This window comes from Amblyomma maculatum, chromosome 9, assembly GCF_055883805.1.
Source record: "Amblyomma maculatum isolate TAMU_Amacu chromosome 9, ASM5588380v1, whole genome shotgun sequence".
NCBI classification, from domain to species: Eukaryota; Metazoa; Arthropoda; class Arachnida; order Ixodida; family Ixodidae; genus Amblyomma; species Amblyomma maculatum.
The window spans coordinates 95,444,886-95,463,415 of record NC_139352.1 but is presented as its reverse complement, the minus strand read 5'-3'; the positions used below and the strand labels follow the sequence as shown (position 1 = coordinate 95,463,415).

The 18,530-nt window shown below is 45.6% G+C and overlaps 1 protein-coding gene across 1 annotated transcript; it reads left to right on the top strand.

The window, feature by feature from the left end:
- The first annotated feature begins 393 nt into the window (after positions 1 to 393).
- On the top strand, positions 394 to 18,315 carry BORCS6 (BLOC-1 related complex subunit 6). The gene is made up of 6 exons (XM_084579337.1): positions 394 to 1,499; positions 8,439 to 8,695; positions 12,476 to 12,639; positions 14,945 to 15,028; positions 16,224 to 16,300; positions 18,164 to 18,315. The coding sequence occupies exons 1-6, from the start codon at positions 1,078 to 1,080 to the stop codon at positions 18,219 to 18,221; spliced, it is 1,062 nt and encodes a 353-aa protein (XP_084435463.1). The 5' UTR covers positions 394 to 1,077; the 3' UTR covers positions 18,222 to 18,315.
- The last annotated feature ends 215 nt before the right edge of the window (positions 18,316 to 18,530 follow it).

The window sequence follows — 18,530 nt, the reverse complement described above, 5'->3', positions numbered from 1 at the left end:
ACCCTTCCTCACGGCACGGCTGTCCGGCGGCTTTACGTTTGAACAAATTTGGAAGAACTATACATTTTTAAAAGGAACATCCAGGAAAAGTTTTCGGTGAGAGGCGAAACAGCGACAGGACAATTTGGAGGTTTGCCCCACTACACAGAGGTATCGATTCTCAGTGCTCCTAGGCTCGGCGCTCAGATGCTGATCCCGAGGACGCGGGTTCGATCACGGTAGCGTTTAAATGAAGGTGATAACCTATAACAGGCGCCGCTTTCTTCTTTTCTGCCCTCGAGCGCGAAAAGTTGTTATCGTGGCCTCTTTAAGTAGGTTGTGGAGGAGAGAAAGCCCAAAACTCGTTCGCAAGTGCAAAATATTGGTTATTGATAATGGTGATAGAACCGGCCGTGATTGCAGTTGCTCAAAGTCAAGCGGAGTCGATCGCGGTAGCCAGAGCGAGCCGGAGTTATACTGGAGTTTCTCAGGGCGGTCAGCTGTGACTGTGATTGTTCCGATTGTGCTGTGTTCAGCCAAGAATTTATTGCGTGCAAAATGCGTTGGTCCTGAAATGTGAGGTCCCGCACATTTTCTCGCCAAAGACACAGAGTTCTGATGTGGCAGTCGTTCTCGCACAACGCGCTCCTGCCTTAGTTTTCAGTGGATGCGGTGGTACCGCCTTGCGTTGTCAACAACTGAAATATCACTGTCTAGTAGTCTCACAGTCAGGCGCCCCGCTCTGATGTTGCGTTGTGAGCATTGAAAGAGTGGGAAAGAAAGTCTACAGCTTTCTATAGTACTTTCCGGAGCTTCGTCCGCTCAATGTTTGTTACTCCGGCTATCGTAAGCACCTTTTCGTGGCGATCCATTATAACTGTGTGTCTTTCATGAACGTGCAGCTGATCGAGTGCAGTTTTTAGACCATCCTCGGGCACCGATTTCCATCCCTAGCTAGTGCGGAGTTGCAAAACAGTGTCACAGATGAAGATGCACCGTCGGCGCAGCGCTTATGGAGCCGCCCACCTTTCCGTAGAGTGATATCCGTGCACACTAAACCGCGTACCCTTGAGCGTCGCGTGTGTTTATTAATTAGCCATGAGCGTGGAGAACAGGCCGCCCAATCTGGAGAACCTCGACAACTGCGCGTCCAAACTGCGTCGTGACGCGGCGGATGTCGGCGATGAAGAGGAAGCCGACGCCAACGGCGTTGTCCGTGTGGCGGTGGCGACGTCGGAGGCGTCCGAAGACGCGGCTAGTGCGTCTGTGTCGCCGCTGGCGTCCATCGACGGCGGCGACTCGGATGACGCGGACGACATGCCTGACGCGATGACCGCCTCGTACAGCGAGATCTACCAGGAGGGAGACGACGATGACGATTTGCTGCCGGGCGAGATCTCGGATCTAGCCGAGGTGCAGGACGCCACGCAGGGCATCAACGAACTCGTCGACCAGATCAACCGCGAAGAAAGGGAGGGTGCCACCTCCGGCTTCGCATCATCTGCGCGCGGCAACTCAAGGTGCGGTCGTCGAACGTCTTTTAACGCTGTCTGCTGTCTTCTACTGACCTGAAAGGCCTCTCGAGAGTCAAACCTGCTTCATTGTCTCTATAAGACCCCCTGCCTTTCCCTACATGGGCTCTAAGGTATGCAAGCAGAGCATTTACAGTCAAGTGCATGGTGTTTCCCAAGTCAAATCGAATACGATAAGTGTAGTTTCGCTACTGCACCAAATGCGAATGAAATACTTGTACGAACATTTGCTGTTGGTGCGAATATTTGTGCAAGTTCAGCAATCGTGCTAAACATGACACTCCGGCGGTGTTGCTGTGCTACAGTGTCAACACAGATCTATATTTATTGATACTAAAAAATGAAGCACTAGCCTCCACTATGGTATGGCTTGGTTTGCAGGGTTTATGTCCCAAAGCAACTCGGGCTGTAAGATACGCTGTAGTGGAGGCCTCCAAAAGTTTCGACCACCTGGAGTATTTTAACGTGCACTGACATTACAGTGCAGTGGGGAGCAGCCTTGTCTAGAGTGCGCCGATGGCACTCTGCGGAGCAAGCCAGCGACATCTAACGTTAGGCTGTAGGTTCGAGCTATGGGTCCTATGCGCATGTGCAGCAAATCGGAGCTATGCCTGCTCATCCTTTCCTTGCCCAGCCTCCACCCTGCGAGTACCTTTTGTGCTGCTAGGGTCGCACTGCCCACATTTGTGAGGCTGTGATGGCCGCCAGGGCGTCATTATGCCGCCGTGTTTCTCATGCGTAACGAGACCGCCAGGCACGAGGGATAGCGGATTAACACTCATTTCTGCATTCGCATCATTTGCTGCCCCTGTGCTTTATTGTGGAGGAAGTCAAGTTCCTAGATCTGTGTGGATGACAAATGCTATGTTCCTTACAGCTGATAACCAGGCCCAAAAACATGGCATGAAACAATATGCCTGCAACACACGGTGTGTGGCCGTAACCTTATACAGAGAGTACGAAAGCAGACACGAAATAACCAACTATGCCCAGTTATCACACTCTTGGCCCGGAAATGGACATGGAAAAGTCCTAACGGAGAGACTAAAAATGAAATCGACTTTATAATGTGTTCAACCACCGCCATTATGCAAGATGTAGAGGTAATCGGGAAAGTGCGATGCAGTGACCACAGGATGGTGAAAGAAACCCATCAACGAATTAGCGGTGAGGGGGAGGGCAGAAGAGTTCAGGATCTCGCTACAGAATAGGTTTTCAGCTCTAACTGAGGATGGCGACATTACCCTAGAGGCAAGGAACAATAATTTCAGAGATATCATTACTGAGTGCGCGGTAGAAGTAGGCGGTAGGATAGTTAGAGGATACCGGCAAGCTGTCTAAGGAGACGAAAGATTTGATTAAGAAACGCCAGAGTATGAAAGCTTCCAATCCAACAGACCAGATCGAATTGGCCGAGATATCAAAGCTAATCAATAAGCGCAAGGTAGCCGATATAAGGAAGTATAACATGGAGAAAATTGAGCATGCTGTAAAGAACGGGGGAAGCCTTAAAGCGGTAAAGAAGAAATTGGGCGTAGGCAAAAACCAGATGTATGCGATAAAGGACAAGGCGGGCAACGTCATCACTAAACTGGAAAAGATAATTAAAGTAGCCGAGGAGTTCTATACAGATCTCTACAGTAGCCAAAGTAGTCAGGACCGTAATGAGATTGGCGGTAGGGAAAAACAGTCAGACGTTCCACCAGTGACGAAGGACGAGGTCAAGAAAGCACTAGAAACTATGAAAAGGGGGAAATCATCTGGAGAGGATCAGATAAGTACAGATTTGCTGAAGGACGGGGGGGGATATCGTGCTAGAAAAACTGGCCACCCTGTATACGCAGTGCCTGGTGTCATCGACGGTACCGGAACCATGGAAGAATGCAAACATTATCCTCATTCACAAGAAAGGGGACTCTAAGGACCTTAAAAATTACAGACCAATCAGCTTACTGTCTGTTACGTATAAGGTATTTACTAAGGTAATCGCTAATAGAATCAGGACAACCTTAGACTGCAATCAAGCAAAGGATCAAGCAGGGTTTCGGAAACGGTACTCTACTATCGATCATATCCATACCATCAATCAGGTGACAGAAAAATGCTCGGAATATAACCAGCCCTTATACATAGCATTCATTGATTACGAAAAAGCATTTGACTCAGTTGAAACCTCGGCGGTGATGCAGGCATTGCGAAATCAGGGGGTAGACGATCCGTACGTGAAAGTGCTGGAAGATATATATAGTGGCTGCACAGCAACCATAGTTCTGCATAAAGAAAGTAACAAAATTCCCATAAAGAAAGGTGTTAGGCAAGGAGACACAATCTCCCCAGTACTATTCACAGCTTGTTTAGAGGAAGTATTCTGAGACTTGGAATGGGAGCAGTTAGGGATAAGGTTAGATGGAGAATACCTCAGTAATCTGCGATTTGCTGATGACATTGCCTTGCTAAGCAACTTGGGGGATGAACTGCAAATAATGATTGGTGACCTAGACAGGAAAAGTAGAAAGGTAGGCTTGAAAATCAATATGCAGAAGACTAAGGTAATGTTCAACAGCCTCGGGAAAGAACAGCAGTTTACATTAGGTAGCGAAGTACTGGAAGTAGTAGGCGAATATGTCTATTTAGGACAGGTAGTAACCGCAGATCTGGACCATGAAAAGGAAATAAAAATAAGATTGGGATGGAGCGCATTTGGCGCGCACTCACAGATTATGACTAGCAGCTTACCGGTATTGCTAAAGAGGAAAGTATATAACTGTTGCATCTTACCTGTGCTCACCTATGGGGCTGAAACGTGGAGGCTAACCAAGAGAGTTCAACTTAAGTTGAGGACAACCCAGAGGGCTATGGAACGAAAAATGGTAGGGGTAACATTAAGAGATAGGAAGCGTGCAGAGTGGGTCAGAGAAATAACTCAAGTTACCGACATTCTAGTAGAAATTAAGAAGAAATGGACATGGGCAGGACATGTACTGAGCGGAAATGAGGCCGAGAGCCCGCGAGCAGGCACTCCTTTTTTTTAAGCTGCGCATGCGTGCAGGACGCATAACTCAAATCCGGGGCTTAACGTTACATGGCGCTGACTTGCTCCGCGGAGCACCGTCACTATGTTTTAGACAAGGCTGCTCACTACTGTACACAGGCACTTTGCTTTTTGCCTCCAACGAAAAGAAGCAACCACCGGAGCTGGGATTCGATCCTGTGTCATTGGGTCAGCAGTCGAGCACTGTAACCACTGAGCCACCACGGCTGGGCTAATCTCCATTGCGGAGTTGTAACACATCAGTATATTAACAACATCAAAGCATGACTGGACGGAAAATGCGTTTGGAAGCCAATTAACGCATTGCTTATTCCGTGTACTTCATACTGGTCTCATTTTGTTATGCTCAAAATACCAAACGCTGTATACGCACCCGAAACCACGCTTAATGTTTTGTACTTTTGAATATGAGAGGTGTGCTTTATTTGGTGTGATATAGCATCCTTACACTAGTAATTGTGTCCTCTTGGGTATATAGCTTGCGGATTGCAGAAAACGTTTTTCTATGCCAGTGGTATATATCCACGAAAAACCATCGGGGGGTGGGGTATGAGATACACATTCTCAATCTCATAGTATCACTGCTGACTTGTCTGCGAGACAGCCGAACTGTAAGCTCTGTAAATCTAGCCTTACTAGTCATCTCATTTATTTGGGTTCTCACGCCATGCTTGTACTCAAGCCTTGCAAGAATATCGGCTTTGCAGACATACAACCTGCTGTGCAGATGCAGTGTTCAATGTAGACAGTGTCAAACCTGTACATATGAGGTGCTCGTATAAATAACTAGGTCATAAACACACTTGAAACGTTATATCAAATAACTTTTAAAAGCAAATTTTGCACTTTAATTTTGTTGTGTACCTGCTCCCAGATTTTTGGACTGAGACAAACTTGAGAATAGCTGTAAAAATGTACACTTTGACATTTGGCTTATGTCTGATATCTTTTGAAGAAAGTTTGATAAGGAGATAGGGGGGTAAAAGTCTATGCTACCTCACATTTATTTTGTTACTTCACAGCTGGCGTGTTTGTGCCATGAAAAATAGGAGCTGCTCGTTCAAAAAGAAAGATGCCCTAGCAAAGCTGGCTCAAATGCTCACTAAGCACAAAGCTGAGGTGGCCATTGTGTATATTATCACGAAGTAAATTCATGCACCTGCAGGGAAAGCCAAATGTGAAGCCCAGGAAATGCATGAACAGGATGTTCTCAGCCCTCTAACCTGAGAGTCGGTAAAGCCTTCATGCTGCATAATGTAGTGCTTTGGTAAAGTCAGTTCACCAGTACTGAATACCCGAGAAATGCTTTCTGGCCTAGCAGCAGTTTACTTGACCATTTTTGTCTTATTTTTGAGTATACGGTGTGCCATAGTTTTAAGGTGCAGTTTTCATTGTTTGAGCAAATCATTAACTTGTGCACTTCTAGTGTCATCCTCTGCAACAGGTAGGGCACTGGCATTCCTGAACTAAAAAACCTACCGAGCCAAGTCATCTTATGAATTATTCAGATAAAGGTACCCACTGAGAGAGAGCGTGCACCAAACCAGCAGCTCTGGCCGCACCTCTCCTCACTATCTTGTACAGCTTGCCACCAGAAATGCTTGGAAGCATGGCGCTATCGTCGCACACCAAGCTTGAGCTTGGGTTTCCTATTAATGACTAAAACGTACAGATTAGAGCCACACCAGATTAGAGGAAAGAGTTTGAATATGAGGCATTTCCTTTTAAGATCAGACATGAAGTCAAGGTTTGCTGAACTTGCCTGTGCTTGCTATGTCTTCCAGCCTTCAGAGGTCATGTACGGGCATTATGAACACCACCACACTCGAATGCACTGTGTTACATTGCTAAACCCTTTATCACATGCAAGCTGAATGGCAGAATAGTGCATTGCATTGGTGTGGGCCCTGTTTTGAAACCAGCGTCGAAAAAGTATGCGAGCCTTATTTTAATCTTGTGTAAATTATCTGATAAGTTATGGACATATTCAATTTGTCAGGATATTCGATTTGATATATTCGAATATTCTCACACCCCTAGTGTTATAGAACATGTCACTTTGTTTTCCTTGCTTCATGTATTATATTATGTCATCATAAAGCTGCGACATATAAAGTGGCCAGTTATAAAAGCTTAAAAGAAAGTATTAGTAACTAGGGACTGGGGAGATTCTTGGCTCCTTGCGTATTTATGTCTTTCAGGAATGCTACTGCACTTTGGGAGAAACCTTTGGCAGAAGTGGAGGTTACATGAAAAGTGCATTGAAAAAACTTACAAAGCCTTACTATAAACATTGACCCGGAACGCTTGGTTCCCGAGTCAGGCCTGTTACTTCTAGGCCACGCAGCAGCCTCTTCATGCTGCTCTAGTTAAAGCGGGACTTCATATGTCTGTCTTGCGCGTAATGTGCTGGCTTGAGACTGTAGGTTAATGAACGTGCGAAGCAAAATTTAAGGAATTGGTGATTAAGTGGCTTGCAAAGTGCTTGTATATGATTTAAGGTCTGCAAGAGCAGCCATGGGTTATGAACGCTGTTGTGTCATCCTTATGCTTCTAGCTATAAGCTATAGGCATAGCTGAGGTATCCCTCCCAGTTTTTATCCCCGGCATTTTCTGCAGTGAGGCAGAACACAGCTGGATTAGGTTTTTGTCTCTATAAAGCAAGCACTCAAGAAGGGTTCCTTGTGTTCAATTACCAGCATGATCGGTGTGGGTGGTGTGGATGTCATACTCTCAATGATTGCACATCCTTCCTATTCCCATTTATTCTTTCAAGGGACTGATGAAAATGTACGTAAAGACCCGCTTTTTTCCAGAAGTTCACTGAATATTTTATTAGCGTGAATTGACTTCTCCTTTTTCTGTTCGTGGCCTGGAAGAAATTTAGGGCCAAATTTTAGAAGGCTCCTTGCCTCAGTAAGGATGCCTGTGGTGAATATTTAAATACGCCTCACTAACTGCTCCTTATTTAAGGAGTGTTTAAATATTGACCTAAGGAGGGCTGTTAAAGCATCCTCACTAAGGTAAGGAGCTTTCTAAAATTTCGCCCTTAATCTTAAAGGAACAGTCTTCTTCCAGAGATAGCATAAAAATATTGGCATATTTTGGTAGATCTTACCACTTGGGGGCAGTATCGACAGAAGCCACGGTTTAACCAGAAACTTGTATTTTAAGTTGATCAGGAAAGTCAGGTTTTAGCAGATGGTGACACGATACTGTGTCCTTTCGTTGCTACTTGCATGTCATCTGAATACACTACATTTTCTGACTATGCCGCAATTTTATACAGACAGGTATCTGTATTCATATAAACTCAAGGCAGCTTAAAATTTTCTCTTCCAATGAATTACAGCTGCTTTTTTTAACCTTAATCTTACTTAATTCGTATTTAAAATACTTTCAGAACGTAAAGCCACGCAACCAAAGATGCCACTGTACTTGTAGCGGCACTGCCATCAGCAGCGCTTCTGTAGGCATCTGTGGTGGATGCCACCGTGTCTATTTATTTAATTTATTTTATTAAATTTCAAGCTACTTTGGTACTCTAAATTATAGTTTTAGCATAATCTGTGCACCTTAGTTAATGACATACTCTGCATGCGACTCAAGCGGTGCGGCAGTGGCGGAACTCGCTGTGTTCATAGAGCTGCATAGAGTTACTGTACTAACTGTCATGTACATGACGTCGGTGTTTGCGCACGCAGACTACCAGTGAGAAAATGGGACTACCTAATGAAAAAATTAAGTAGCAGTGGGTTTTTCCGTGTTTCTTGGGAATTTATTAATTTGAGGATTGAGCTTTCTGATGAAGCGCGAAAAAAAAGGTATTGAAATAGTCAGTAGACTGTCCCTTTAAGTAAAGGTGTCATGTGCAGACCCCGGAGCTTGGGTGTCAAGGCTAAGCAGCCGCAGCACGGTGCCCGCCTCCCCTCTGCCATGATAGACAGCCAGGTGACCAGTCCCGGCTCCTCCATGACTAGTGCGGAGGACTCTCCCCTCCAGCGACCGAGAGGCAGCAGCGGTCTCTCCGACCTTCAGGGCACGCTCACCTACGAGGGTGACATGGTCAGCTTTGTCGCAGAGGACCTCCAGGAGAAGATCAAGCTGAGCAGCCCTGTAACCAAGGGTGCAGGTGAGGCAGAGGCTGGCTCTCCAGAATTTGGGCGAAGGGAAGGGACCTTGGGGGCAAAACGTAAAATTCCCTGACCTCTTCCAAGTCATCAATTGGAGAATCTTCCAAGTGATGAAAATTAGATGTCAACCTTTAGAAAATGCACTGCTGGATTGATGAAAGAGGTGCCCTTTGGAAGGCTCTTCGGGGCTTGGAAGCATCTCAAAATGGTGTTCACATTATTTAACAATACTCACCTATGTGGCAGAGATGTAGAGGCTAACAAAAGGGGTTCAAATTAAACTGAGGACAATGCAGACAGCTATGCAATGGAAAATGATAGGCTTAATGTCAAGAGACAGGTAGCGTGCCAAGTGGGGATGGGAACAAATGCAAACTAATGACGTTCCAGTTGAGATTAAGAAGAAATGGCTGTGGGCAGGGCATGTAATGCAAAGACAAGATAATAACCTTTGGTTGGTAAAAAATAATGGATGGTAACAAACAAGGGGAGGCAAGCATAGCACGGTGCATCACAAAGTTAGGTGGGCTGATAGATGAACTTTACGAAGGAGATGCAGCTGGCACATTATGTACCAGGTTAATAGGAAGGATGTGGGAGAGGCCTTTGTCCTACCGTGATGACTGTGATGAAGGAGTGCAGAGAGATGAGGAAATAAAATAGAGGCATCTGTTTATGCTCGAACAATTTCCATGACAGAATGCCACGGTAAAGTTCGAATTTGCTCACTGCTGCTCGTATGGGCATCAGTGCGGCACTGGGTCAAGCTGTACCCACTGGTGGCAGTTGCATTTGAGCCCTCTCTATAGGAATGAGGCTAGCAGTGGTTGGCTTTGCTTGATGGGTGTGCGTATTCTGGTTTTGACATTGCACATCCTGACACCTTTCACATCCATGTCATGCAGGAAGGTGGCACAAACATTCCACCTTCAGCATACCTACCATAAAATTCTGACCAAGTACCCTCTCACACGCCGAAATTACCGGAAAAGTGGACGGGGGTACTTTCCCAGAATTGGGCCAAAATATAATATTCCCCCTCTCCCACCAGAAAAAAAAGAATTGAGCATGGAGTACCTGGATTAAAAATATTTATTATCTATGATCGGGGCAATCGGGATTAGAAGTGTGCGCCAAGACATCGCCGAGCTGCTATATACTCAGCGTATTCTTGCTGCGCCGTCAGCGCCAATATAAACGTTTTTACTTGGCATGCTGTTTAAACATATTTTAGCATCTGTCTTTCTTTTCGGCACTGGCTCTCGTCTTGACAGCGGCTGTCTGGTCTTTTGGTCGCACACGTCTGATGCCTTGTTTACCCTTGTCATCCGACGCCACCCTTCAGCGGAGGTTGTATACACCTGTACACACTCCCTGTACACATCCTCTTGTTTTGATGAAAGCACTCTTTTAATTGTAACAAATACTGAAATTGGATTGGCTACTGGTACTAGGTGGGGTCGGCAGGGCTGCCTGGGTGAGGTGCATGCCAAGGGTAGGGAGCAGGGAGGTGCGGTGTGGGAAAGAGGGGGCGCTTTTCCGAAACAGCACGGAAATGCGAAATTAGCAGTAAAGTAGGGAGGGCACTTGCATGGGTAGGGGCGCTTGCTCCGAATTTTACGGTACATTGTGAGTTTTACCTATTTCTGCCCTGGCTATCCAGATGGGATTGCTAATGCTGCAGCATTAAACAATCCATTTGCCGTGTATTCTGGCATTGTTGGCGTTTTGTGCATATATAGTGACAGGCATGGCTCTGGCAGTTGGTAGTTAGCAGGTGACACGGCTCTGCACTGACTGGTTGTTGGATTGTGTGACGTCACAGGACCGGATGACGCGACAGAGTAACAGGTGCAGCCAACTCGAGATTCACGTTTGTGATGGAGGGGAGAGATCGTTATACATCCTTAATGACCTGCAAGTTAAACATTCAGCCCGTAGCGCACACAGGCACGTTAGTTTGGCTTGGTTCAAGCAGGCATTTATATTCTACGTCGCGTGCATGGTCTTTCACACAATGTCGCATCTTATAGGACTGTGTGGAAATGAGCATGCATGGGATAATAGAGACACTAATAAAATAATACTGATTAAGAGAGTAGCAAAGTTAATGGACACGAACTAGGATCCGCAAGGGGAGTCTGCAAGTCTGAGTCGTTAACATTGTCATGTCATACCTTTAAAGAAAGAGCTTAAGTGTCCGCCATATTTTTTTATTCTTCATCTAGAAGTGTGAAAATATTCAGAACTGTGAAGCATATTTCATTTTTAAATCAACTTGCTCTGCATTTACAGTGTTTGCACCTTTTGAACCTCTGACCATTATGAAATTGTTAGGTTTTTGTTCATCTTAACTCTTAGAAAAACATCATGTTTCCAAATGGTGGCATCTTACACTTACTGCATGCGTTAACTTGCCATTTTCTGATAGAGATGACTGCAGCATGGGCCCACCCAGGGTAATGCTAGACCTTCCATAAAAACAATGTGCAGGTCGTGTACATTTTGCAGGCCATCTTGTCGCATTTTGCCACCAGTGCCCTGCTCATTGCCATTCCGATAGTCGACCACTCAACTCACTCCATCACTAAAATTTTATCTGGCCACCTTACATGATAGCATCCAGTAAACATTTTTGTGGCATCAGATTGTCATATTGGATTTTTTTTTTTTTTTTGCTGAAAGCAGCAGTTATCTAAACAATTGTAAACAGGTTATTAGCCATCAAATTAATGTTTATTACTGTCAGCACTATGTATGTCCCCTCTCCTTTATTTAATGGGTTAATATGTTATTTGAGACCAACACCATTATAAATAAAATTTCCTCCTCTTAAACTTAATACACTTTAGTAATAAGCATGTTCTGGAAATGCAAAAATATGCTACACCACTCAGAAACTACTACTTGTGGGCAGAGGAGTGTTAATGCCTAGCAGGCCTTACAGGTGCAGTAAATTATGGTCGTAATGGGCGAATTCAAAATTTGTTTGCAGTATCTCTATTTATCTTCAGAGCTGTGCATTGTGGAACCATCTCCATTTTGAACTGCTGCACTGATCATTCAAAATTTTGGATTGAATTGGGATTGATCATGTCTGCTTCATGCTCACCTCTACTTTTATCTCCACTGAGGTTAGCTCGTTTCCTGGTTGTGGAAATTGAGTTGCTGTTTTGTTTATGGTATATGGGGCTTTAACGTTCCAAAGCAACTCAGGCTATGAGAGACACCGTAGTGGAGCGCTCCAGAAATTTCGACCACCTGGGGTTCCTTAAAGCATATTGATGTCACTCAGGACATGGGCACCTTTGTTTTTCGCCTCGATCGAAAAGAGTCATTGGCCGGGATTCTATCCCGCATCCTTGGGCACAGCATTTGAGTGCCTTAACCACTGCTACATCACAGCGGGATTGAGGTGCTGTGTGAAGTGTTAGTGCACATGGAGGCCACTTGCCGGTAAGGATGCCTGCTAGGTGTGACAGTGCTATTCAAGGGCTTAAGTCGTGTCCTCGCGTAGGCTTAGGTAGTGTGTATGTAAAACTCTGGCAAATTTTTGTAGCAAGTCTGCAAATGGCAAACTCGTTCGCTTCTGGTCTTTGCAGATGTGAGTGCTCTTCCAAACATATTTCAGGGAGCTGTGGTTACTACCTGACCTTCATTCTTAGTTGGAAAAATAGTACTGATGCAGCTGCCATAACTGCTTCTGCTGTGTGAGCATTGCACTGGGAATGGATTGTGCATGCACAAAAAGCTAAAAGCTGTGCTTCTGTCCTTTGCAGAGCCGTTTCCGTCATCGTGTTCTTCTACGCCAAGCCTGTCCTCCCGGCAGCTATTCATGTCCCCTATCGATCCCAACATTCTGTCTGACCTGGAAGACGAGGCACGCACGGTGGCCGCTTCAGTCGAGACGCTCCTGGAGAGCCTCACCACTGCCATGCATGGGGTGAGGCTGCCTGTCATTGCACGGGCTACCTAGCTGAGGCCTAGCTGGGATCTAGCTGCGGTCTGGCTGAGATCTAGCTAGCTAGGTCACGTCAGGCTTGTTACTACAGTGGTAAGGGTTTTGAAGTGGTAGCTTCACTACGCAATGTAAAGCCAAGCTCTCTGTGCACAGGAATATGACCTTGAAGTGAGCCAGGGGTCAAACCACGAAACACTTGCTGTCTCGCACCAAATGGTAACAAATGTCAAAGGTCAAAGAGATGAGCTATGGTATGGGCATATAGTTCGGAGTCGCCCAAGTTTGCCATGCAGTGCGGACCATGCGTAGAGTTGATCTTCCAAGGAGAGGTCGTGCAGTCTCTTCACTGCAGGTGTGCCGAGCTGAAACCAAGACAAACTTCTACACAGGCCACCACAGCCTCTTTGTCACCATAGCCAAGGAAAGCCTTTCAGCACATTAAAAAGCCTTACCTCGTGGAGCCATGCGAATGAAGCTATCATGCACACTCTAGGTTTAATCGTAGCTGAACCACCAGCAATCTTTTTTGAAATTTCAGGTGCAATTATTATGCTAGAATGCCCTGTAGCTGTTGGGGACACAAACTCACATGCCGCATGCGTTTCCTAGGTACGGCAAACAGCAGGCATTGTCAGAAGCATTCATTTACCTGTGGCTACTCTCGCCAAAAGCCCGAGTTTCCATAAAAGCTACACTAGCAGCGCCATCTATTGACAACGAAAGCAAGTGCCAAAAAAAAAAGGTGTTTGTGTTGCTCACAGCCATAACACATTCCTGCTTGCTGCAATCCCTGTTACCAAAAATAAGCCCTGAAATGCCATAACTGTGGCACCCTTGTATTTAGTTCCATTTTTACATCATGGCTAGCACTGATAATTATTACTAAAGTGAATGCTCATTAATTTGAACCTCATGGGGCCGGAAAAAAAAAGTTCAAATTATTTGAAGTTTGAATTATCGAATAGCCCCGCAAGAAATAACAGGAGCCACTTGCATTGTGGTAAATTTATCACGAAAGACTGAGCAATGGTCACCTTACTTTTTTAGTTGAGAACTGTGAAGCAGTGACCTTTTTTCACATTCACATCATTGCTTTATTACGTGGACGTTGTCGGGAGCAATGAAGCAGAGCTGCTCGAAAATGGCAACATCCTCGGTATCTTTCATGGTGCAGTGTGTTAGTGGCGGCGCCCCCCCACGAGCAGCCTGCGTCACGATGAGGCTTCACCACACGACACGCTGAATGGTGCTTTATGAGCAATGATTTTCAGAGCAGTGAAAGAACCACCCATATTGAACCATAGAAAATGCCCAGTGCCGCCAATGAGCATCTGAAACACTGCATAACCGTGGTCAGTTAGCTGGCTTGTTCTGCAGCTGATAGCCGTTGCTGCGGGCTGGTGCAAAATGTCGTGAAGCTCATAAAAGCGAAACCGAAACTGTTTGATCGGTTTATCCCCAAAAATGAGGCTGTCCATTTTTCATTCTGCTTGCCATTATGCGCATGTTAGAGGTGTGTGGTCTGCAGTTCGGGTTTGAGGAGTGCTATTTTGGTGATCACTTACTGTGCCAATTGCACCAGATGCAGCCTAACTGGCGGGAGACCCATAGCATTAGCCTGACACCATAGCCTTACATAGGCGTTAGTTGGGATTATACTGACGGTGAGACTTATCTCTATTTTCATATTGACGGCCAAATTAATGAGCGAAATTTCAGTTGCAAGTCTCCGAAGTCATGTGGAACAGAGAGCGGGCAGCCATGGCCGCCACCCCTATCATATGGCACCTTGGGCCACTGTGCCAGTTTGACTTTACCCATTTATTTCATTGTTTTACTTGATTTGGTTCTCTTTCCCAGGTTTGGAGGCATGCAGCCTCATTACTGGGCTGCCTTATTGTGCATCTTTTTTTCTGGCCTTGTGCCAGATGCAGTGTGGCCTGGCGTCCATTACAGCTGAACCAGGTTATATCTGGGTTCAACTGTGCTGCCTAACATCACCTTTTGCCTAACGTCATCTGAATAAAACCAGGCGTAGCCTGTCAAAAAGAGAAAAGAGAATGCTAACATTGAGCAGCATTGTATGTCCTTGGTAATAAGGAGTCTGTTGTGAGCAACTGCACTGGGATTGCTACTAAAATGAAATGGTGGCAGTCGAGGCTCACCACTTCTTTGTTTACAACAACAACACAATTTAGGGTTCCTGAAAAGCGACCCAGAGTACCAAAGGTTTCCTATAACTCCACTTGAGGACTGCAGCCCGTAATGTCCTGTTCCTTGTTTCCAGATCTCGTCCATGACGGTGGACTGCATGCGCCTGTACGAGAGAGGCATCTCCAAGACCTGTGATGTGGCCGATTCCAACATCAAGGTGGGCGCACGGCAACTCTGCTTGGAGACTTTGTGTTTGGAGTGAAATTAGTCACGGCGTTGTACAGACTTTTCACGCTTAGAGGGAAACCAGGAAGGTGTGGTCGCTGTGCTTCGAGAATCGCTGCCACCAAGGGTCAACGCGAATAGGCTGCCCAAAATACTTGTTGAGAAAGAGCAGCCAGCCATATTTGCAGTGCATGTTCTTTTTCTACCAATTCGATAGCGCTGTTGCTGGCCACTAAGTGTGAAACATCCAGTACACTGGCTCACCATCTGATTTGCTTGACAGATACGGCTGCAATCTCCTTATTGTTCCATGTGTGATAAAAGGCGTTGAGGGTATGCTTGTATGCTTGGTATATCATGGCATTGTTGCTCAGGCTGTGTCTGTCCGTTGACCGACTTCCACAGATAGCTGTCGGACATGTATGGGTGATATGCTTGGAATTTTTTTAAAGGGGTGGCCACGTTGCCTGGTGTAGCAAAGTAGCTATCTGGTCGAAAGGGTGTTCCATGAGAGGGGTGACTAGGCCTCCCTGCATATTATAGTCGATTTCATTTATACTTAACCATCCCTCATGGCCACAGCACATTTAGATGCTGCTTGGCTGCAAGGATGTGCAGAGGAAACTAAGATTGAAGTCGTGAAGCACAAAGCACGAGAGACGAAATTATGTTTTTCACATTATCACTTGTGTTCTGAGCTGTCGAATGCCACACATCGCTGGCTAGCCTATGCCATCACAACACTTGCACTTGGGTTCAGTAATGATGCCCGCTTTGTTCAGTGCACAGATTATGCAGGCAACGTCAAGCATAGTCTTTAATATGGTTTTTTCTCAACATCATTTGTAAGGTTCTTTGCATCATGCCCTGTACCTGTTGCTGTGCGGTTTATGCCCAAGCGAGATGCTACCCAGCAGAATTCATTACAATAGTCAAGACAAGAAACTAATCAAATGTGCCTGAACTTTCTCTACGATTTGGTCATGTCTTGACATGGTCCAATGCCGACGCACATGACACAGGACCCATGCCTCCTGTCCACCTCAGCATGCATGAGCAGTACTTATTGCAGAGGTCATTCGTACGAGCTGCCTTGGCCTCTTTTACCAGGCTAGGCTGTCAACACTCATTGCATGGTTCCCAGCATGTCCAGCTGTGCGACCCCCCACCTCTACCTTGCTCTGCAGGCTATGTACCAGCTGATGGCGAAGTTTGAAGAGCTGAGCAACTCCATGCGACCGCTGGACGGCCTCGTGATGGAAGTGTATCCTTTGCACATTGGTGTGCTGTTGCAATGGGGGTGAATTGGCTGCGTCTCTGCTGAGATGACTTGCGAACCCGAAATCACATTCTTTCTTTTTTCTTTGCACGTGTGAGGTGAGGTGATGCATCAGTAGGCTTTCGAGAGCAGAATCAAGCACCAGCTCTGCTGAGGAGCTCTTGCCAGGCTTCTTTTGTGGAAAAACTTGCACTTATATTTTGGAGTTGGGGGCATTGTGGGAGCTGGAACACATGATCAAGGTTGTTCCGAAATTATCTGGTGACCATTCATGCTACAGCCAGAAACTGATAGGCCGCATGCATGTCGGTGGTGATAAACAAAAAACGCAGAAGTGCTCTAAAACCTCGTTAATTTGGAGCCAGAGAAAGGAAACAATGTCCCCATTACCCTAATGTCGAATGGCACCTTTAATTGCTGCCACATACTGCTCGTGCAAAAGCAAAGTTTGTTTAATGAAAATCTGGGCAGTAGTCTACTTGTAAGATGAAAGCACCGTGAGAGAGCAATGATTTTTCACCGATCTATGAAACACTTTAATTCATGCACATTATCGGCAATGCTGGAAACAAAATTGCTCCACAGTGGCTCCTTTCAGTGCACAGTGTGGTAAATTTGGAGCTTCTTCACGTGCAGCATTGCACGTGTCGATGCCTCACCACACAAATGGCAAACAGCACGTGCCAATCACAGAATTTTGGCACGCTGAAGGAACAGAAGTACCATGTGCATGATAAGTTTTCGTTGGCATCACTGTATGATTCCTCAAAAAATAGAAAATAAAAACGACAACAAGGCAATTGTTCTTCGAAATGAAGTGCAGCTGCGAGATTGGTCAGGAAGCTGATCTATGCGAGCAATAACCCCAGTAGCCGCAGACTGGTAGCAAAGCCTCAAAAACTAAACTATGCGGCCAGAGGCTGCTTTGACCTGTCAACACGCCTACCAACGTGTTCACGTCAGGGGTCCTAAGAGCAAGCATGCCTACGATCATTTATTGAACAGGTCATGCCTTGACACAGGGTTGATTCGGAAGGCTAACCGAATTAACCAATGCAGGGCATTGAATGAATAAGTTTCTGACTTACATAGGTGTTTGGTGGGAGTCCGAATTTCCAAACTAACCTTCAAACTATTTACAAACTAATACCTCTGTCGCACAAACACTTGCGATCCTCACTGATCTAGATCCGTATTCAGCTCAATGCAGATCAAGGTTGTCACACGGCAACTTTCAAGTGTGATCGCGCCCGAGCCTGTTTGGCTCAAAGCCGCTTCCTCAGGCACTCTCGAGTTTTCAAGCACATTCGAGAGCGGGCATCAACACCCTCGTCATCGGTAAGCTCTAAAAGTAAAAGTGAATGGACATAATAAAATCGCAAGTAAATATTAACAGAGAAATGCATTAAAAGGCCTGATAGAATATTGTTATAACATTATGCTTGTTTACATTGAGATATTTTTATAATCTGGAAACTACCTAAAACACGCAAAAGAAACTTCTCAATAGTCATTCAAAACGTCCATATAGCATCGGGCACTTCGGACATTCTTGAAAAGCTCAATGCAGATCGAGTTTCATGAGGATTGAAAATGTTAGTGTGACAGAGGTATAACAAACTAATAGTCTGGTATTCCACATTCAGATGCATGTTATGTTATTTGTCGCCACGGGGGCAGCGTATTGTGCCTTCATGCATGGCTTTAAGGGCAAAGCCTTGCTCAGCAGTTTGGGTGTACTATTGGTGTACACACAGCCCATGAACAGAGTGGTGCAAAGAATGAGTCATCAGTTGCTCTTCTGCGTTCCGAAAATAAGAAATGCATCCACCTTGACTGTTGTGCCAGGAAGAGCATCAAGAAGCTGCTGGACCACTTTGAGAACGCCGTGGAGGGCAAGATTTGATCAAGAGGTGGCAGCAGCAGTGTGTACCATAGGATTCGTTATTTATACTAATCTAACAGAAGGTGGAAGTAAATGGCCTTTACAGCCAAACAAAGTTGTTCACGTGTTGCACTTTTTTGTGTGCACGAGTTCCTGAAAGCTGCAATTGGAACTTGAGTGCGATGCAAGAGAATAATCAAGATGTCTCGACTGTGCCACTCATGCAAAGGGAGAAACTTGTGGTTACAGTGGCTGCATAACACGATGTTCTGTGATGGCAGACTTATTAATCCAATTACATTTATGTCGTTTTAGAGCAACTTGCGCTGC

What these genes read in the sequence shown, in the direction of transcription:
- BORCS6 (XM_084579337.1), top strand. Translation starts at nt 1,078, where the DNA reads ATGAGCGTGGAGAACAGGCCGCCCAATCTGGAGAACCTCGACAACTGC. An exon ending in TCTGCGCGCGGCAACTCAAG is followed by an intron (nt 1,500 to 8,438) that starts GTGCGGTCGTCG and finishes TGTCATGTGCAG; the next exon opens with ACCCCGGAGCTTGGGTGTCA. An exon ending in CCCTGTAACCAAGGGTGCAG is followed by an intron (nt 8,696 to 12,475) that starts GTGAGGCAGAGG and finishes TGTCCTTTGCAG; the next exon opens with AGCCGTTTCCGTCATCGTGT.